The sequence below is a fragment of the Dermacentor andersoni genome, chromosome 10 (assembly GCF_023375885.2).
Source record: "Dermacentor andersoni chromosome 10, qqDerAnde1_hic_scaffold, whole genome shotgun sequence".
NCBI classification, from domain to species: Eukaryota; Metazoa; Arthropoda; class Arachnida; order Ixodida; family Ixodidae; genus Dermacentor; species Dermacentor andersoni.
The window spans coordinates 79,650,500-79,673,442 of NC_092823.1; the positions used below are offsets into that span (position 1 = coordinate 79,650,500).

General features: G+C 46.1%; 1 protein-coding gene across 4 annotated transcripts in view; it reads right to left on the minus strand.

Annotated features, from left to right (window-relative positions):
* Nucleotides 1-22,943, minus strand: part of LOC126544118 (transmembrane protease serine 11D-like) — a 174,949-nt gene that overhangs the window by 13,995 nt on the left and 138,011 nt on the right. For all 4 annotated transcript variants that reach the window (XM_055062462.2, XM_055062461.2, XM_055062460.2 and 1 more), the window contains 3 exons: nucleotides 16,262-16,359; nucleotides 10,742-10,883; nucleotides 5,155-5,269 (listed from right to left, as the gene is read on the minus strand). In XM_055062462.2, the coding sequence (XP_054918437.1) occupies nucleotides 5,155-5,269; nucleotides 10,742-10,883; nucleotides 16,262-16,359 (355 nt within the window). The remainder of the gene's footprint in view (nucleotides 1-5,154; nucleotides 5,270-10,741; nucleotides 10,884-16,261; nucleotides 16,360-22,943) is intronic.

Consider the following 22,943-nt stretch of genomic DNA (forward strand, 5'->3'; position numbering starts at 1 on the left):
ATAATAATATTTGGGGTTTTACGTGCCAAAACCACTTTCTGATTATGAGGCACGCCGTAGTGGAGGACTCCGGAAATTTTGACCACCTGGGGTTCTTTAACGTGCACCTAAATCTAAGCACACGGGTGTTTTCGCATTTCGCCCCCATCGAAATGCGGCCGCCGTGGCCGGGATTCGATCCCACGACCTCGTGCTCAGAAGCCCAACACCATAGCCACTGAGCAACCACGGCGGGTACCGAGTGGTTATGTAATGCGGTATTGCTTTAGAGCAATCGGGTCTGTGCACATTGCTACAAAACAAACTAGCGGCGCAGTGCGCAGTTCGAACGCTCCAAAACTGGAACGAACACTATTTGCTATTGCTTTTAAATTCCTTGCGAGCAAACAAACGGACAACCCAACGCATTGAATGAGAAAACATCATCTTCTGCTTGCACGGCTAAACTAAAGCATGCTATGAAAACGATATGCCGGCTCGAGGCAAGTGTCATGGTCAACTTCAGACTTTCCGAAGCAGTTATTATTCCTGCTACGGTGTCTGCGGAAATGAAGTCCATTATCGACAATATTCCTGCTGATTAAAACATTAGTAACAGTAATGCAGTGGCAGAAAGGGTATAAATGAACAAAAGCAAATGAAGTTTAAACGTGCATCCCTAATTTATCAAAGCGTCCGCTTAGACAAAGCACGCTCCGCGATTTGAAACGCTAGCAAGGTATTGGAAGCAATCTTCTGCTCGCCGTGAAGAAAGAAGTCCCGAGTGAAGTGTTTCGAACGAACCGGTATCGTATCATCCGTCACCTTTTCGCACTGCGAAGTTGCTGATTGAAGTCGCTCTCCGACGCGGGTTGTTTGTTTCTTTCACGAAAACATGAAGACATAAGCTGTTGGCTTTCCACCGCGATGACAGGCATAATGGCACACAACAAGCCTTTCGACATCGGTATTTTTCTTTTTCATTTTCGGGCTTGTGCGCGGTGCCATCACGATGATTTTAGCACTAAAAAGCATTCAGCGCGTGCTGTGATAAGTGTCCATCTTTCGCTTCAAGCTTGAACCTGGATGAGCTGTCTCTCTGCGCGGCCGCTAGGGGGCTAGCATTTATTTGGAGTCCCCAATGGCGATGAGGCTTGTTGTAGTGACATATAAACTAAAATCTGACGACTGTAACTATTTAATGTTGTACATTAGGCCGTCGGTTTTCTTTTAAAGTGCTGAAAGTAGTGAAATCCTCCTCCCCCCCAAAAATAAAACTATGTAGTTTATAACACTTCTTGTCCAATGAGTTTTCTACGGTGAGGAATTCCGCTTACGAAAAGGATGGGTATAACTTTGTGTGTGTGCGTGTACTCGTGTTTCGACTCATTTGCACTGCTGCAAAGCTGCGCCGTGTATAGATTCCAACTCGTTGGATCTCCCGCATTTTAAAGCGTAACTCTTAGGTACCCGCTTCTTAGCTGAGCGTCGGCGTCCCTAGGCGTCCCTCAGTGTAACCGAGCGAATGAGCATAGCGGAGAACGAAAGAACGAGCATGGAGCGCAGCGGCGAAGACAGCGACAACAAAGAGAGCGCAGTTGGGCAAGCAGAGGAGGAGGGTGAAGTAAATCCCCTAAATTTCGTAAAGCAGCGAAACTCTCCTCCTCCACCTTCACTCCTCCTCGTTTCTCGTCTCTTTTACGCTCCCTCCTCGACCGTCGCGCCGCCTAAACAACTGGAGCGTAGCAACGGTGCCAACATTCTCTCCTTGCCACTCCGCAGACGCTTCTCGAGCGAAAATGGCGCTGAAGCAGGGCGCGAGGGCCCACGTGATGCTATTAGGCCAATAGCGACACGTTGTCGGACTCGGCCAAAGCGCGCGAGGAGGAGGCGGCATTCTTCAATGTGTGGCGCTACTTTACGAAGCTGAAAGGGCTTTAGGGTGAAGCGGAACCACGACGCGGAAAGGGCAGGTGGGGGTATGGCGTGTTCTGCGGCGACTATCCCTACGGGGTGGCGCCAGAGTAGCGCACCGTCATCTGTTCACCGACGAAGCCATCAATAGATAGTTTTAGTATAGCCTACGCTATACCATTCCGTACGCTAAATATAGTGGGTCGTCACTGCGCATGCGCTGAACGCTAAATAAAATAGCGGGTATAGCGGGCGTACGCAACGCAAACGAGTTAGCGTTAGCATTTTTGCGTGGCTTGCGGAGTTTGCATGAAACATGGCGGCGGTCCCGGCTGCCCGCTTCGAATTGAATTTGGCGTTGCTTTTGTAAAATGCACTTCGTAGCAAATGAGTGTGTAAACGGCTTTCGCTTAGTCTCAGGCCGCTTCGGCGACAGAGTATTATTAATAACCTTGTGGTGTTTTCGAGATCGCTTTTCGTTTCGAACGCTTGGAAGCCTAACGAAAGAAACATTCGAGATGTCAGCGCTACCTATCGCTGCAGTCGGTAAATAGCCACAACGACGGCATGTGGCCTCTAAGATCCAAAGATCTCCCCTGCCAACTAAAACTGTAAAAAACGTGCGCTGCTTAGCTTACGCTATAGTACAGCGTATAGCGTATACGCTATAAGTTGCGTACGCTAAACTAAAACTGTCTAACAAGCTATGCGACGAGCGCATCCACGGATACCATATATTGAAGCAAAGCGCTGGATAAGCAAAAGTCTGTCTGCAGCGGCTGCTGCGAATCGCGCTCACGCGTCACCCATGCGCTGCTTCTCGCGATCTTCTGATTAGCGAGGCTATCGCGTCACACTTTGATCCGTTTGCAACTTGCCGTACGAGACAGACTGTCCGCGCCAGCCAATATTTCGCGAAATGAAAACACGTATAGAACTGCGCTCAAATATTGCATTAGGGAGTGTCTTAATCGTCGGTGAATTATTTTTACCTTTTCCATTTTTCCTAGGTTCTAAAAAAACTTTCGAGGTATAACCCGAGATTCCGCTTGCAACGCTGTGTTTAATTTGACTTTGTATCTCATAGGCAGTAAAGTGAATTCATCTTGGTGTAGGAATCGCCTCATAAAGCACTCGCGCGTTTTACTTGTATTTTCATTGTCTGCGTCAAGGTCGGCATCGAGTAAAGCTTTCTCTTAGGGCATTATTGATGTTTTTCATGCTACATGCATGCTTTTGTTGAGCAATTAAAGGCGAAAGTTCTCGTGGAGAATCAATGATGTTAGTTTATTTCTTCCGAGGTTATTGATGTTGCCTGTCCGACGGATACCAGAACCGATCCCACACAACGCCGTAAAAGAGTAAATTAAGCGCTTCTCCGAATTGTGAACATTCTAATTTGGTGCAGTAATTTCGACCATTCTGCACACTCTTCCCACTGCCACGCTTTTTCAACATGCCAGAATGTTCAAAAATTCGGCTGATCTCATGATTGAAAAAGGTTTACTCCGACTCAAGATACCAAATTAACAAAACGGTATAGACATTTCGCCACCTATGCAGGTGGCGCCTTCAGTATATACTGACACAAATGAGAGGAGCTCTCGTCTACTTGTCCGACACGGCCTTGTAAACGATTACATTCGGACGAGTAGACTGCACCTCTGCTCAGTTTTGTCAGTGACTCGCTGAAGATGTCGCCTGCATATGTGGCGAAACGTCTATACCCTTTTGTTGTAAATTTTTGTTAAGTAAGAGCGAACCTTTTTTCCGCATGTAGATGGCAGCGTTCTGCCAACTCTTCGCTGAAGATCGGCGTACGCGGCATAAGCAGCGCGCCATTACACGCCGGCGCAATCGTCAAGGAGCCACAACAAGCTACTCAAGCGAAAGTTTAGGAACTGATAAGCTTAGCACCACGGGGGCTCCTCACCCCTGATTCTCCGGTGTGTCACCGGCATGAGGTCGGCCCCGCTCAGACCACTAGGAGACGCGGGCGCAACCGTACTGCCGCGGTGTCCTGTTTTCGCTTCGCTCGCCGACGTCTGATGAAAGAGCGTTGCCGCTCTGTATTTAAGACCGCAATGAACTCTTAGGCGCTCGTCCCTGCTTTGAGCGTAGGCGCCCCTCGGAGTAACCGAGTGAACGAGCACAGCGAAGAATCAAAGAGCGAACGCAGAACGCAACGGGGGATGAAAGACAGCGAAAGCGAATAGAGCGCGAGGAGGAAAGCGGAGGAGGAGGCCATGGCGAAAGCGTGAGAATAAAAGCGCAGGGCCGCGCAAAACGGGCTCCGCGGCGACGACCGCTGCGCGATGGCGCCAGAGTAACGCGCCGTCGTCTGTTCGCCGATGACGCCATCCGTAGAGGGTCCACGGATACCATATATTGAAACGAAGCGCTGCATGAATGGAGGTCTGTCTGCGGTACCCACGCGCTGCCTCTCGCGATCTCCCGATTAGCGAGGCTGTCGCACCACGCTTCGCTCCGTTTGCAACGTGCCACACGAGGCAGACTGTCCGCGCCAGCCAATTTATCGCGAAATGAAAACACGTCTAGAGCGGCACTCAGATTTCGCATTAGGCAGTATCGTAATCGTCGGCGATATTACTTATCCCACTTTCCGGTCCCCTCGAAATCCTTTCCACCTGTGCCGCTACTCGCCTCTCGTTAGCCAGTTCAAATAGGAAAGCTTGTAACGGTAGGCAATGTTATCCATATTAAAACCAACCAAAATAAGCTTGCTGTAAACTAGAAAAGCGTCTGATCGGGTTCTGCTAAAAACATTACGGGTCCATCCAACGTATATGCGTCAGCGGTTACGTAAATTTCACTTCCGCAAAATTAGGAAACCATGAAATAAAATAGTCCTACAAAATAGCACCCCAGAATCCTCGACAATGTCGGTAACGAAGTATTCAAAGCTACGCACGTTCGTGATCTTGTGTACATTCAGCAGCATATTTGGCGATAATGGGGTAAGGAGGGTTTGGTATTAATTTCAACACAAAAACATTTCCTAATATTCACCGAAAAGCGGCAAACCAAGGTATTTACATTCCGTCCCCATTGCAATGCGTTCCAAGAATCGAGTACGTCACCTCGTTCCAAGCGGCGTATGCCGTAAGCACTTAGCCATCACAGCAATTAAAACGTGTGATGTGCCAATACTTGCACCTTCATTTGTGTGGTCTCCTCTCGCGCTCTTTACTTATTCTCTCACTTTTCTCCCTTCTAAAGTAGGCGATTCGAATGTCTTACCGTCACCGAGTCGTCCCCAGCCAGACACTGTTATGCGCATATCTGTCAGGTTCATCGGGTTCGTTGGTATGCAGATGGGCTTCGTGTAGCGGCTAAACACCACAGGCCGCTGAACCTGCAGGCCAAAAATAACGGGATGTAGTACATGCAAGCTTTCCCAATGACCCTCCACACACACTCTAGTCTCATTATCACCACCTTATGAAACGTTATTCCGCACGACCAAATGTAAGCGCTAAAATTTTCTGACATCATGGAAACTGCGATTCCACAGTGAGCAACAAAACTGCAATAAAAAAATACTTTACCATTAGTAAGATCACCTCAGTCCTAAGTTCTAAGATCACCTCAGTTCTAAGTACTTTACCATGTGCTACATATTTCACGGCAAGGCCAGCAGAGGCAAGCACAGGAGTGCGATGTGCACTTGCTCTTTGCATGGGCCTGGCATTGCAACAATTCATCTTGTCTGGCCTAAGGATTGTGCTACTATTTGCTCATGTACTTATTTAAAAAAAATTAAATTACGAGGCTTTACGTGCCAAAACCACGATCTTATTATGAGACACGCCGCAGTGGGGGGCGCCGAAATTTTTGACTACCTGGGGTTCTTTAACGTGTACCTAAATTTTAGCACACCGGTGTTTTCGCATTGTGCCCCCATTGAAATGCGGCCGCCGTGGCCGGATCTCGATTCGGCCACCTCGTGCTTAGCAGTCCAGCACCATAGCCACTAAGCAACCACGGCGGGTCAGGTACTGATTATCGCTTTTCACTGAGAATTTGACCAATTATTGAGGCTCCCTACAAACTCCATAAATAGATTCATCAATCGTCAATTATCGAATACTGCTCCTGTAGTTCTTTTTCTCTGCTCATTCTGGGGGATCATGTTCTTTGAGAATTACGCGTAGCAACTTAATCTTTGTGTAACAGGGCTGTAACAACGAGCGGCGAGCAAAAATGTTTGTCTGCTGATGCCTCCTCGGAACTGCATCAGTGCACGTGAAGGAGTAGTGCGGTGGGGGATGTTACCTGCGCTGTAATCTGTAGTGTTGAGGTATGGCGTGGAATACCTTTGGGATTGGTTCCGGACTCTTCTAGTCACTGTTATCCCGCTCTGAGGCTCGGTGCGTGTGCGCTCGAGCCGAGGCGTGGGTCTTCAGGATCCCAGCGAGAGAGTCGTGCTCGGGTGTCCATAGTATTACGGCCGTTTCGGGAAGGGTGTAGGTCTTTAAAATTGAGATCGCCTTCACGAAATTCTACCAGCTGCGTAGTTCTGACATGATGCATGCGAGTCCGTGATTGTCGCGATGTGTTTTCTTCGGGAGCCCGCGACCATGGCTGTGGCTATGGCCACCTCTTCCTCTCCAAAGTAATGAAATAGTTTCAGAGCACGTGCTTCTTTATCGTTTATCTTTTCAGTCTATTGAAAAGCGCGGAAACATATTAGTGCTCGCAATGTTAAAGTTATGTCATTTCACTGGCACCGCACTTTACGCGCAGCGCAGTGGAGCCATTGCGGCTGGCCTCGGAAACTCCACCGCTTCTGAGGCAGTAAAGCCTCTTAAACTTAGTAGCGGCACACAAAAAGCAGCGGCACGCTTTGAAGAATTCCGCCTCCTCCTCGCGCGTTCCGGCCGATGCCGACGCCGCCTCGCTATTGGCCTAATAGCATCACGTGGTTCCTCGTGCCGTCCATCAGGGCCACTTTTGCTCGAGAAGCGTCTACGGAGTGGCGAGGCGCTCATGTTGGCGCCGTCACTACGCTCGAACAGTGTAGGCGGCTTCACGGACGAGGAGGGAGCGTGAAAGAGGGGAGAAACGAGGAGGAGTGAAGGCAGAGGAGGAGAGTGTCACTACTTTACGAAGTTGAAGGGGCTTTATGTGGCAGAGGTAATTGGCGCCATCCATCAGGAGGGCGGGAAAGCAAATCCGCTACCGTTGCACGGCCTCCTGAATCGGCGCGCGCGCTTTCGTCCCTCCTCTCTCCTCTCTCCTTGCCCTCCCTCGCAACTCCCTCACTTTCGACTGTCTCCGCACACGCCTGCCGGCCCGGCGCCAGCTTAGCACGCTGCGTGAAGTTTCATTATCCACTGTTATCGGGAAGCGTGCGCCGCTGTGCTTTGACCAGCGTGGGCAGTTTCATCAGTTTCCTTGTCTTCCATAGCTGTGCGCTTGTGCTCCGTGGTGTTTCACCCGTTTCACGACTCGCACCGTTCGTGCATCGTGCAGTGGTGCGCGAATACGTCAAAAACCAGCCCTACAAGGTTCTTCCGAGCGCCTAAAGACAACACGTCAGCGCGCAGAGCCAAAGACATAAGAAGACGCATGTACACGAACACGGCCCTGTCCACGTGTGTGCTCCACGTGTCTCCGGACGTCGTTGCGCCTTGCTTGTGCTACACGTCCCTCTTACCGGTAGAGAAAGCTGACAAAAAGATGTTCCTCCTCATTGTCACCTAGTCTATGACTTGTGTTTTTTCTGTGCCAAGTCTCAATCTGCAACTTCTCGCCCAGCTGTCCATTCCGCCCTCAGTGCTTTTTCTGTTTGTCACCGTTCTACAAACGTACTAACAGCTGAAAAATTGCTGTTCGTGTTTATGTATTATCTCAGTAATTGCCCATGGAAAAGCCGATGGATTTTCGTGTGCAGGCATGCTACACTTTTCTTTTCTTTGGAAAGCATGAACATTGCAAGTGTCCTATATTAAGATTTTTGCAGTTCGTGTTTATAACACCCAGGAGTGCCGAGCAGGTATGAGCCAGTGCCTTAAGTGACGTAATCTTACTGCTAAGGGAACTTCAATGCTCCTCACACCAGCTGGGGTTACCGAACAGACACCCCCAAAGGCCGGGAGCTCGAGCGAGCGACCGAAGCATATGATCTCCAACTCATCATTCTCCCTCAAAACCCGACAAGATTAGGTGACAGCGTCAGTGCAGACACCTTTCCAGATCTCACATTCACAAATAATGTCAACGAGGTGTTCTGGACCAATCTAGGAGAGAATCTAGGCAGTGACCATTTCATTATCAGTGTGTCGGTAGGCTCCCCGAAAATTCGGCGACCCTGTGGCCAGGTGGTCATCACGAATTGGGTAAATTATCGCAAAATCCCCATGCCGGAGATATCACCTGAGAACGCTGAAGATTGGGCAACACACATACGAGACCCTCATAAAGCAACATCTAAGCGGCTAGCGCTCACAGCAGAAACACCGGTATTTGACAACCATCTGCTACATATGTGGGGAGCCAGAAGGGGGCTAACTAAACGATGGAAAAAACAGCGACATAATCGCAAACTGCGGACCGCTCAAGCCAGTGGGGCCCTGGACTAGAGGCTCCACCCACTCGCTTTCTGCATTTTTTTTCTTCTAAATAAACGTTCTGATATATATATATAAATATATATATATATATATATATATATATATATATATACTGCTAAGCATCGCATTCGTGGTGAAAGAAAATTCGCGTTGTTCGCTTATTTCCCCTGGTCTTTCATTGAGGAATAGGCCTTTCTGCGAATGTTTTCTATGTGCTGCTACAAAAGTTGACTACCTTCTGCTCCGCCTTTCCACCGTTACTCAAGTTGTGGCAAAGTGCAAAATAATGTGATAATGTGTATTTCCGTTTTTAGTTCAATGTTCTCTTTCTTTTTGTTCTGCCATGTGTTTTCATTTTGTTCAGTAGCAACAAACATTTCACGCATTTCATGTGCTTTTGTGCAGGTTTATAATTAGGTTATTATTTTTTTTTGGTATGGCTGTCAATAAAACCTTAGCGTTTTATTATATTTTTAGGTTTCTTGCGTGTCATTGTTTTTGCCATCAGCAGTGAATTTTCCCTTTTAGTTGTCATGATTATGTGATATACGTCGTCCAGTTTTGTTCAATAACGCAGTGAGTATATGAGAAGCTCTCCGTGCGCATATCAGAAGCTCTTCTATACTTTCGTCTTTAGGGCATTATATAAAAATCTTTTATATTTGTGTACGTGAAACGGCCTTCACGTTTTCTTGAGTTTTATATTTATTTTGTTATTTCACTGTCTGTTGTTTAGTAGTCCTGTACATGGAATGGATTTTTCACTTTTGTTCATTTTCTGAGCGTGTTTCATACTAAGTCACGCGAAAATATTTGTTTCCCGAAACGAAAGTCAGTAAAACGAGGCGAAAGATCTGTTGTGTTGGAAGTGAAATATATATATATGTTCTGGCATATGCTCGCATACTCAAAGTATGGACAAGGCTGCGTGCGCGCTAACGCATAAAGAGCCCATGGCGCACCACGCGCCAATTCACAAACAATGCCTGGGGTAGCGCGCGCACGCGATAAAGAAATACGCACCACAGACAGGAAAAACGAAAGCAAAAGTGAAAGTGCGCGGGACATGAGGAAAGTGCAAAGGCAGTGGGTCGTCATAACAAAGACAAAAAGCAAAAAGAAACAAAGCACACTAGGGTCAGGAGGCGCCGCGCAGCTGCTGTTTCTGTTGCCATGACAACGGAAACAATCGTGTGTGCCGCCATTTTGCCAAAGTATCACCCTCCTGCTAGGGCCGTAACTGAAGGGGACCTTGGCGATGGCGTTGAAAGAGCGTCTGCTTAAAAACACTCAATGGCAGCCATTCGAATATTCACCTGTGGGATTGCGGCGCAATTATATGTCCTATGCGGCGTGTTAGATCTTTCAAGGGTGGCGGTAATTTTCGCACGCCTCCGTATGTAGGTGCAATGCCACACCCTGCAGTCATTGACAGTGCTTCGCCCTTCGGACAAAGCAGCCTATTTTTATTGCTGCAAAGCCGTGCGTATTTTCGACTAAATGCCATTTATGAAGTAGTGCTTGATAAATTCCCACCTGCTGCGAAGAATAACGCATAACATATATTGGACAAAAGTAGTAGATTGCGGCGGGAGGCTCCACACTGATGGCCGCCGAATGATCTTTCGCAAGCAACAACCCGTTGCGAAGCCGTGTTGAGCTTTCTGGTCGGTTCATCCTATGAGCTGCTTCTTGAATTTGCAGCTTCACTACAGTGATGATGGAAAAAACATTTCTCGTGATCTTGTGCAATAGCAAAGTTGATACGAGTGTTAGCATCCTCACAATTATGCTATTTCGCGTTGTCGATGCAGTTCTTATTTTATACCTGCTTAGATCACTTGAATATTTCAAGCCCGACGAATATAGGCGCACTTCTAACTTTTCTGATGATTGCAGTACAAATCCTTGTCGATGCTGCGAAGAAAATCACTCTCATTACGAGTGTACTGAAATTGTTCAAACTGTGTATGGCGCAGGCGCTAGCGGCAATACATATTGGCAAGTTTGTAATGAAGTGCTAATAAAGTGGAGTAACTGTCGGCGTGCTCAGATGAAATGTTGAAACTTTCTTTGTGCCAGCGTAAGTGGGAATACTGGGCCACGGCACTCACGGGCACGAACTATATCACGGGCGAGTCTAATATAGAATGTAATATAGTTCTTGCTAAGTCTCCATTTTAGTAGCACTTTTTCTATCATGATCGTTTACTAATACAGAAGGAAATGCACTTTGTATGGTCCAAGCTCACCGTTAGAAGGGCGATGTTATTCCGGTGATTGGTGGCATTGTAGTCGGTGTGTAGTCGCACCTGGTCCACGTAGAGGAAGTCGCCCTTGAGCCTTTCTGTGCTCATGTAATAAGCCTTAGTCCACACAGGGTACGTGCCGTTCCTGCGCCATGTGAGAGTGCCTGGTAGACTCCAGTTGTTGCTGAAGTTTCTGTTACACAGCAGGCATAACAATTTACTTCTGGCGGCACAGAAGGCACTGAACGTATGAACACTTTTGTTGCGAAGGTCCCTGGCATTGCGGAGCTCGTTCAACTTCCGTAGTCTTTCATACGACTGGCAAGGAATGACCGAGCATTCTCTGCCCAATACCTTTTTATATGAATGTAGTCTATGGTTGACAAAAATTACATGGCGAGAGAAGAGCGTGGTAAAAGAAAATATGCTCGCCAAGGCAAAATACAACATTTTGAAGTTGCCCGCTGCAGGTCTGTCAACTACAAAATGAAGTTCGCAGCACCCGACATTTACGCGCAATCAGTGAGCCTACGTCTCTAAAGAAATCTGAGGAAGGGGTTTTTGGTTCCGCCAATCGTAAGAGCAGTATGGACTGCATGGATAACGGTTCCAAACATAGGCAGGAAAATTATTTCTTCAGTGCTTCGCTGTAGCATTGACAGCTGATAATTACAATTGTTAACTTATTATGTCTTCCATGGTGCTGTGCCAGTTTATTTCACCAACAGTCTCTCTTGGGGGGCCACGTAATGTAGTGCTCTCTGAGATAGGCCTGCCGTGGTGGCGCCCGTGCGCAACGCGATCAAATCGTGGCGACCGCATTTTGATGCATGTGAAATACACAAACATACGTGTACCGGGCATGACCATTAATGAAACCGAGGTGGCCAAAATTCATTCGGCGTCCCCACTACGTCGTGCCTCATAACCAAAGCGTAGGTTTTGGAACCTAAAACCGCCCAATATATATACAGGGTATCCCACGTAACTTGAGCCAAGGATTTAAAAATGAAAGGCACGTGGAAGCGAACTTAATTAAACGCATACTATTCGCATTACCCTATAGTAACTCAGACATATTTTTTTTTTTGTTTTCACCGTTACTCACTGATTAATTTTAATCGCCCAACTTTTTCATTATTGGCTGAGGACCCCAAGCACTGATACGCAGCTTTTACACCACCTTCAGAAACCATCGATCGAGTTGTTTCCTTTACGATACGTCTCACGTAGTGCTTTTTTCCGGGTTGCAAAGAAAGCCCGCGAAATATGAAAAAAGCCGCGTGACGGAGCGTTGGCGCAGGGGTATTGTGCTGCTCTCAAGTGTGCGTTAGGTGAACAAGGTCGGCTGCATCGGCACTGGATACGATGAAACGGCAGCGCGTTGTTTATCTCATCGGCAGCGCTCCGCCGGCAGCATGTATTTTAGCCGTCTTCCGACGTCTTCCTCTGAATAGGTGATGAGGGAGTTGCCTCCGAGCGGATAGCGGATAGCTTGCGGAAACGTCAAGGAAGGAGAGCAGCAGACCGTAGAGTATCCGAAAGCGCTTGCGTTTAGCCCAGTGAATTCCTTGGAAATATTCATCGCGCAGCTGCCTTTGAGATGGGGAGGAGACTCAAGTTAGGAGTAGATGTTTGATGTTGTTGCTTGCGCGTGCTAATGATCGCCACGGGTGGACGCAGGTGATGTACGACGGCAAGACGCGCTATTTAAGTCGATGAAAAGAGGCAGAATATAAAATAAACATTAATGGTAAAATTATTGAAGACGCCCACATAATTGCAGACCATTTTAATGATTACTTCGGTAGTGTATTCTCTGACCTAGATGATTTCGAACGGGCCAATACAAATAGGTGTGGTTTACGTGATATAACGATTTCCTGAGAAGGTGTCTTGGAAATGCTCCTTAACATCAACGTTAGGAAATCTGCAGGCATTGACAAGCTTCCGAATGCGTTTTTACAATGGTATGCGGAACAGATATGTCTATTCTTAACAGATTTTTTCAAATTATCCTTACATTTAGCAGAGATACCATCAGATTGGCGTAAGGCAAGAGTTGTCCCAATTCATAAAAAAGGCGATCACCTCACCATGTCAAATTATCGCCCTGTTCCTATTACAAGCACATGCGGCAAATTATTAGAGCACATTGTCGCAGACTTTATTCGTCAGTATTAGACAGATCACAATGTCTTATCCCCACTACAGCAAGGGTTCAGAAAGGGATTGTCGACTTCAACTCAGCTTGTGTCAGTCGTTCATGAAATCTCTGAAGTACTTGACTCGTCCAGACATGTTGACATGCTCTTTTTAGATTTTAGCAAAGCGTTCAATAAGGTATCCCACGGAAAATTAATCTACAAACTCGAGTGTATTGGTCTTCCATCAAAAATTACATCATGGATCCAAGCCTATCTCCGGCACAGGCAGCAGTTCGTAGAAATTAATAAATGTTCCTCAATTGTCCGTCAGGTAACTTCGGGCGTACCGCAAGGCAGCGTATCAGGGCCGCTTTTATTTTTGATCTATATTGATGATATAATAGACGAAATCCCCGATGATGTGCATGTTAATTTATTTGCGGATGACGGTGTCATATTTCAAAACATTGCTTCACGAAACGATCACGCATGCTTACAGAAGTAGGTTATTGCAATTTCCGATTGGTGTAATATTTTGAGCACGAAATTAAATGTACATAAAACAGTCTTGCTGCGAGTAACAAGAAAAAAGGAACCTAGTGTATTTTCTTATGTTATAAACGACACAAAAATAACTGACGTTGAACAATACAAATACTTAGGTGTCCCACTCACTAACAGATTCTCCTGGTCAGACCATATTTACCCCACATGTTCAGCAGCTTTGCGCAAATTATGATTCTTGAAAAGGAAACTTAAAAAGGCACCGGTAAACACAAGAATTTTAGCATATAACACATTCGTGCGATCGAAACTTGAATGCGCAGCGGTTGTATGGGATCATCATACCAAAAAGGACATCATGAATTTGGAACGTGTACAAACGAAGGCCGTTAGAGTTATCTTTGGGAAATATAAAAGAGAGGATTCCCCGTCCTTACTAATGCCTAGGAATAAAATCACTTCACTAGAACACAGGCGTAAAGTTAGTCGTCTCCAGTTTTTACATAACATCATAAATGGAAAAATCGGGTTTCAAATGCCTCAATATGTAACGCCTATTAATGCACGAAAAACAAGACATAGACACAACGTTTCCCTTACGTCATTATTTGCTAAAACAAAACCTCACATGAATAGTTTTTATCCGCGTACTATAAACGAATGGAATTCTCTCCCTCTTGATGTACTTCAGTCGGGGAACTTCAAAATGCGTTGGAAAACCATTTTTCACATAAAATAACACAACCATAAACAGTATTCTTCACTATTTTTCTCGTTTCCTTATGTGGCATTTCCTGTATTTAGTTATGTTTAGTGCCCGATTGTTGTTTGGCACAGCATTTTTATCCACATATAAATTCAAATGTGCTATCTTTTTTGTTGTAGTTACTGTGCTAAGGGAAGCATTGTGATTCTTGTAACGCACTATGGGCTGCATCATTTTCATGCACTGTTTATATATACATTTTTTATTATCTTTGTTGCATTGTTATTACCTTGTCAACTGTATTACCCTTCCTGCATGGGCCAGTATGTTGGCCTGCAGTGTTAATAAATAAATAAATAAATAAATAAAAAATAAGACGCGGAATGACGCGACCATTCAATTGACAAGAGCTGCTGTGACTGAGCACTCGAGGTGGCGTAGTGAGCAAAGACGGCTGCACGAAAGTCCTCGTAGAAGTCGGGGCCGGGGGGTAGTAGCCGCAGCTTAGAACGCCGCAGGAGCCTGGTACTTTGTTGCGAAGGGAACGGCTGTCTAGCTTGATGAACCAATGTCCGGCACGACGACGTATCATTCCCAGACACCTTACAAGCGCGCGACATCTGCCGGACCGCGTGAAGCCACGTCAGTCCTGTCTTGGTAGAGTCGGTGCGTTGGCGCTGGCATGCCTGGGCTCGCTCGTCTTTGTCGCCAATTTCTCGGAGGTGGGGCGAAGAGGCAGCCGCCGTAGCCACGGCCTATTTAGGCCGGCCAGCCACGATGCCCCTGGACCTCTGTATCCTCCGAATACCGTGGCCGCTCAGGTCGAGAGGCGCCAGCGTGTTCTTGTTCTCGTTATTGTTCCCTAGTGAAATGCCGCAACGCACCCGGGGGATCGGCCATGAATTGGACGGTGAAGGAACTGTTAGCATCTTTTTCTGAATAAATTAGGGTGAAATAAGTTTCTTCCAATAGGGATTTAGAGCGTCGACTGTTAGAGGTATGAATATTCAATTATGTAGATATTTTTGTGAATTTTGTGAACATTATAAGTATGTTGAAAAATTCCAAATTACAGTTCGTTTTGTCTCACCCAGAAAGATGCAGACATCATTTTCGTCGCGCTACCTACACGTGAGTCGTCTTCTTCACTGGCTCCGAAAGCGATAGTCGCGCTGCTACGATTACAACGGTGATTTCTCATGAATTGTCATTTCATGGTTATTGCAGTATACCGCAATAAGATTTAATACGTATCTACATGTGAAGCGTTGCCTTCGGTATGAAATAATGTAAAATAAAGCACACTTTACACAGTAAAGCAGACATAAGAACGCTTACGTACACCCTGAAACCCCTTTTGAAATCATAAACTTGAAGAAACAAAAGTAGACAACTTCTAACGGATGGTTGCCGGACAGTACATTTCACTGCTTAACATTAGTGGCGTATATATAATGCAAGATAGGTTTCAAAATAATAAATTCATGTAAAATATTTTTCCAGAACCTAACAGACGTCCCGGAGGTAAATGTTCAAATTTTTTTTTCGCGCTCTTCATTGTGTTCTTACCTGGATTGCCTCTTCTTTATTGCTCTTTCATTCTGGTCAAGTAAATATTGCTTGATTCGTTGGTTGTTTGGTTGATTGATTAATTGATGGATTGATTGATAATAACGCCTTTAAGTATCACAGGTCTAACAAGAGAGGCTATGGATGAGGTATCAGGATAAGGTTTTAGCACATAATCCTCAATAACATCCTCCAAAGCTCGGTGGGCGAGCGTACTGGCGTTCTGCTTTCATTGGAATATGACCTTCATGCTACTCATTGAAAATCTTCTCTAATGCTCTTAAACAGAACGCGATATCTAAGTAGGCATTCTACAGAGCAGCCGACATGGGGCCGCAAAGATGTAGCTGTATACAGAGGGCCACAATGTCAGTAAGTACCTTTTATTCGTTGTCCTTAATTATACCGTTGACGCGCACTAGTTGGTACAATTCAAAATTATACCGTGTGAAGGACGTCATTATTTCCTTGCCCTTTATTGCATTTATATTCCGTGCGGAGCACGAATTGAACTTTAGTTGAAAGGCAGTGCCTTGTCGTTCGTGCGTCTACCTATTTGTCCCACCCTTCGCTATATCATAATTTTCTTGACCTTACCTGTACAAACAGCTTGCCGCGGTTAGCAAATGCACCTCGGTCAGAAGAACTGCGGAGCAGTATGTGACCACGGTGGTGAAATTCATCGCCAGAAACACCTGGTGAGTAACAGAGATAGTAACGGAGTGTCAACTCATATCTGCACTAGGCACTGCAAGTTTCTACTCATGGACAGTCACATTTCCCGTTTCTACTTTCACGTATGTTCATTGGAATGGTCTGAAGTGATGTGCAAAGATACTGTACATCTCTCAAGTTTCCTCAGTTATTTGATACGGACAGGCTTATCTGTATTAGGTTATATGCTGACCAGCTACCTGTTTCCTGAATGGTACAAGGACAGCAACTGCACATACTCGCAATGCCATATGCCTTAGTCGTTCCTACTGTTTTCCCTGCATTACAAATCGACTGCGCACACAAACAGAAGATCCCCTCTAAATACCCAAGGACGTCTTTGAGTCTACTTTTAATATCCAAATTATATAAACCAAAGCCTTGGTTCTGTTTCAGCATTTTCAAGATGAATGTAGCAGAAAGACCCCCGACTCACCGTGCTATAACGTTTGCCCGAAATTTTGTGTTAATAATTAAAGCTGGTGCAAATATTTGGCGGCGGTCAGACATTAAGAGCCTATATCAATTTTTCTTACTTTGTAACATAGCACACTGTACGGCTTTATCCAAGTGAATTAACACCGCACTTTGCAATGTACGTGTTTGAGGAGCGACTTAATCGATCATGTAATGTTCTTGTATTGATGTTATACGCTGTAGTTCCATGCTGTATTATGTGCATGCGTCCGTTCGGGCTAGCCACTAAGGGAATGTTTAGCGCTCGATGTAGAGAGTCAATAACGCTTGCATCGCGTAAACCGCTGTGGCACGCTACTTTAGCGCTGCCGGGTGCGTGACCTCCGTGAAGCATGACGGGGTGGCCGGAATATGACTGCGAAATTGGGAAGATGTATTACAGGGCTACGCAGCTCACTTTTACTATCAGCGTGTTTTTTTTATGTCTCAATATACGTGCGGAGACTTATTTTTTTGTATTTGCATTGTACTAGTTATAACGTAGGAGTGTGGTCAAAACGGTGATGTAGTCCATAATGATCACATAGGTGCCTGGCTCATGTAATACTTGAGATGACCTTGCATGCTTGAGATGACTTGTATACTTGAGATGCTTAAGGGACTTGAGATCACCTTGCATAACAAATAAATGAGCGACAACCTGGTCATTTAAACAAGCGCTTGCAAACCAATTAAGAACGAAGGCTGTTTGGAAGGGCAGCTTTTGTCATCAGATAGAAAGTACCGCCTTAGAAAATATGGACTTGTAACGTTAAATAAAATATCTTCTCGGCCTTTCGAAAAGGTATCAAAAGAATATAAAAGAGCAAATATGCCAGGATGATTTGCGGTCCTAAGTATCTGACCAAGTGTCTTACCGGTGTTCGCTATACTAGGTGAATCTCAAGTTAGGAAAAGCATTTAAAGACCGGAGGTGAATTTAGGATACCCTATACGTACATGCCTATAACGGGACGCTATATGTAATTGACAAAAACATCAATAATTTATTGTTGCCGCTCCGTAATCCCGCCCAACAATACGTCCACAGGCGGCAGGCCTCAGTCGAGCTTCCCCTTTCAGCGTATATATAAAGACACTAAAGCCAAATACGAAGTCAACCTAACTGATAGATTATGCTCGAGAACGTGTAAGCTTTAGTTATTGTGGAATTGAGGTAAATGCCAGACGCAATCTGTGACTCACCCATGACTTTCAAGTACTAGCCCATTGACGAAGGCACTGCTCCTTTTAATTAATATATATTGATATAGTTATATAATAAAGAAAATGGTACTTGTCCAGTTCTGTCTGATATTTAGGGGAAAAAAACTCATTGACGTTACTCTTGGTTTCGGTGTCGTTCTCGCTCGATTCTGCGCCGCCCACGCTTTCGCCTTTCAGCAGTTTCGTTATCGCGTACTGCTGCGCTGGTTTTGCTGCCTCGCAAAACACACAAACGGCAAGTAGCAAACAAATTGTGCGTTCCTATGTGATGCTGCACGGTGCCCGAACGGTCCATGCCAGTTTGACCGAAAGCAGCCGCAGCGGCCAATCCAACGCTCTGTCCTAGCTCAGTTTCCTCAATCGCCGTCCGTCGTTTTACCCACAAACAGCAGTAAAGGGCGGTGATAGAGTCTGCAACGTCACTACTCCCCGTGCTCAAGAAAGGGCAATTTGAAGTGCGCTCAAGGTATACGGACCCTTACGACGCGGTTTTCTCTTAAACTAACAATTTTCCTTGCAGGAAACATGTGCAGCGAGGTATATGGAATGGCATTTTAACAATCCGCGTTGACCTAATTTTCCCTTGAGTGTCGCTTTAATAGGATTTAGTGCCAGAAGGGGCTAGTGCTATGTACGCCGCCGGGTATTCCTGTCCGAAAGTGTGATGGCAGTGGGATAGGCAACTAAAGAAAGGTGAATAATTACATAGCCAAAACAGTTGACAGCAGTGTGGGCGACCGCTGCAATGGTTTAAAAGAAAGTATCCTCCGTGGCGACAGAAGAGGAAGCCAGCTACGCTGGCGACGGTATTTGTGCTATGCGGACTGTTGTGCCTTGGAAACCTCAGCAGTCGTGGAGGCATTACGGAATCAGTGTGTGGATGAGCCGTATGTAAAAACACTGAAAGATGTCTATAGCGGCTCCACAGCCACCGTAGTCCAGGCTGTTCAGGCTGTTCAGAGCTTTCTCAAAAGGCAGCCACGTTTTTTTTTTCCAATGCTACGTAGTTAACGAGCTAGGTAATGGTCGGCAGCATTGCGCGGCAGCTTTTTTTTTTTTCATTCGGTACGCACTTTTAGCGTGCGAACTTAGCACACCATCTATGAGAGACGCCACCCTGAACGGCTTCTGATTTTGACCTAGCAGCTTCATGAAGGTGCCTCTGATTATTTCCATAGAAATTTAGCTACCCACAGTCACGGACTACCGCAACAGCTGAATCGACATATGCTAAAGTATTTAGATGGACAGATGGATAAGTTCGCTTTGTAGCTTGAAGCAAAAGCCAACACCTAAGAATTTTGCAAACTGTCTCTGCGTCGCCGTTCATTACTATGCTATGGCCGTAGCTGCTCGCAGAATTACGACTCATTTAGTCACCTGTGCAGGTACAACCTTGGGTATGACATATACAGTACTTGCAGTTAGTCGTCAAACTAGTGCCCTATCACGGAGGTCTACGTGCGTGGAGGAAGACCGCATATTTGAGATTATTGTGCAGTAAGTTTTACATCCAGGATTTCTGTGCGCTTGATATTGTCTTTCTTGTAGCTTTCCTGCTTTTATAATATACCCGCAACGTAAACTAGCAGATATCGAGCGACAAGAAGGCTGCCCACATTCTCAAAGGCCTTGGGCACAGCGGTCACACTTGTATTCAAGAGTTGCGCGGCTGTCAATACGATCATTAAGGAAAGTTGTTAGTTCGAGGAACGTGACATTCACATAAAAGTGTGAAAAACGCGGAGGACGGCGGCTTTTATTCGGAAATATGCAGGCTTTTAATTAGGTCACAGCACTTGAGGCACACTGCATTTGCGTGGAGGCTTGAGAACGCTATGCTAAGCGCAGGACTACCAAGCAAAGCATAACGCACGTTGAGTCGCCTAGAAAACCAGCGATGGCCATTTCATACGGTGGTATTTGCTTGCTTTTGTCTCCGTGTCTATGCGCGTACGCGTATCATTAATGATTTCATTATATGTATATATCAATTTCATATCTATATCTATGTATATATCTATTTTTATATCTAGATTGGAATAAAAACAGATTGGAATAGTTTTACTTTATAGGGCCCCAGGGTGCAACTACTCCTTAACAGAACGTGAATACTTGGCCCTTGTTTGGTCCATTGCTAAGTTCCGCCCTTACCTGTTCGGTCGACGTTTCACCGTCGTGACAGATGATAATGTTTTATGTTGGCAATCCTCATTCAGAGACCCGACAGGCCGTTTTGGCCACTGGGCTTTACGCCTGAAAAAGTACACCTTTTCCGTGTCCTACAAATGTGGGCGGCTACATTAGGACGCTAACAGCCTTTCGCGCTATCCTATCAACCCTCCCGATGGCACGGAAACCAATACAGATATCTCCGTTTTTTCGATCTTTGACTTCTCCCGCATCGCCGACAAGCAGCGTTGTGACTCATATTCGCGTTCCTTCATCGAACTCCTTACCTCGGAGCAACAGGACGTTTCCCTCCTCATGTTTGTTCTCCAGGACAGGACCTTATGCTGACGCAATATGAATCCACATGATGCTGTACTGCTTCTCGTCGTTCCCCAACATCTGCACACGACAATTCTCTCTCAGTTGCACGATGTGCCCACCGCTGGTCATTTGGGCATCTCGCGTACGTACGACCGTGTGCGCAGGCGATTTTTCTGGCCTGGGCTATATCGCTCTGTTCGTAGCTACGTCGCTGCCTGTGAACTTTGGCAATGTCGCAAGAGGCCTCCATTTTCTCCCGTTGGTCCACGGGCAACAAGTGGGTGGGCAACAAGTGGGTGCCCGTTGCGACGGAGTATACCACGCGTTATGCCCTAACGCGGGTCCTCCCTACGAGCTGCGCCACTGATGTGGCTGATATTTTCTCTCATGGAGTGATCCTATAATATGGGGCCCCACGTCAGCTACTCACTGACAGAGGCCGCTGTTTTCTTTGTCCCCGTCCCACAAGTTCGTGACGACTTACCACCCGCAGACAAACAGACTTACCGAGCGTCTTAAACGTACACTCACGGAAATGACCTCCATGTACATGTCTGATGATCACAATCGGCTGCACCTCACCCGCCGTAGCGTTTGCGTACAGTTTGTCGCGTCACGATATTAGTGCTTATTCTCCGTTCTATATACTATATGGCCGTGACGGACTCCTGCCTCTTGACTCGCTGCACCCTTCCGAATGCCAGCACTACCACGTCCTGGGCTCACAACGTTATGGTTCCCGCGGCCACAGCACGTCACATTGCCCGTTGCCGTCTTCTGTCGTCTAAGACTATTCAAAAGCACCGTGACGACAGTCATCTTCGGGACGCTCATTTCAGCCCCGGACTACTTGTTCGGAATTGGTTACCCTCCCGTCGCGTCGGCGTTTGCGAAAAACTGCTGCCGCGATACGTCGGGCCATATCGAGTTCTTCGCCAAGTCACCAGACTCACATATGAGATATCATCTGACTTCGACATCTTCTACCCCACCAAGAACAGATATCCTGCACGTTTCGCAACTAATGCCCTATAACACGAACACTGATTCGACACCCTAATAAGCATCGAGACGATGCTTCTGCCTCCAGGCGTTAATGTCACGTACGAGTTGGTGCCGCTATGACAAAAGGACGATTGGATTGGGAAGAGGAGGTTGAAGTGTCTCAAGGATCTGTAGATGGTGTTACCCTGGCTACTGAGCTACAACCTTGTAACTGTATATATTGTAAATCCATATTTTTACTCCTCATAACAATATCTTTGCAACCTAACTAGCCACACACCTTACAACAGTATAGTTGTGGAAATGAAAGAAACCATTACACGATCATGCTTGTCTCCGGTGCACAAATGGTGCCGTAAATCCAGCTCTTCTGGACATCAGGATTAAGTTAGCGTGAATGCCACCACCTGGCGTACTGACCTTACATTTCTGAAACTTCTCACCGTGACGTAGTGATGCCGTCAATGAAACAAAACCAATCCCTGTGGACGGAAATTTACCACAATGCTTGCTGCGCCTATGTTATCAGTGCTCTTGACAAGGAGCAACAGCTCGTATACATAGGCTACAAATGACTTGCCTAGCCAAGAGTGTTCAGTCGCGACGAGGCAAACCATAGATGATTGAATCCTGGCTCTTTAGAGCCTGTTCAGCCACTTTTTTTCCATTGCTACATAGTCAACTGGCTAGGTAATGGGCTGAAGCATAACGCGGCAGCTTTTCTCCAGTCGGCACGCACTCTTAGCGTGTGAACCTTGCACACCCTGTATGAGAGACGCAATCCTGGACGACTTTATATTTTGACCTAGCACGTTCATTAAGGTGTCCCCGATTATTTCCATAGCAATTTCGCTATCCATAGTCACGGGCTACCGCAGCAGCTGCAAATATAGCTGTGCTAAAGTATTAACATGGATACATGGATAGGTTGGTTTTAGAGCTTGAGGCAATAGGCAAGACATACAAACTGTTCAAAGCTGCCTCTGTGTCGTCGTCAATTAGCATGCTATGGCCGAACCTGCTCACAATACCACGTTACATTTGCTGTAACCGGTCTAGGTACAATCTTGGATATGGCATATACAGTACTTGCAGTTGTCAAAGTAGTGATCTCTCATGGTCATTCACGTGCGTGGAGGAAAACCGCATATTTGAGATAATTCCACAGTAAGTATTACATGCAGGATTTCTGTGTCCTCCATATTGTCAACCTTGTAGCCGTTCTGCTTTTATAAGGTAGCCGCAACGTAGATTAGCAGATATCGAACGAAGAGAAGGCTGCCCACATTCTCAAAGGCCTTGCACACAGCTACTCAGACTTGCTTACATTAAAGAGTTGCGCGGCTGTCAAGCACATCATTAAAGAATGTGACAGCTATTATTC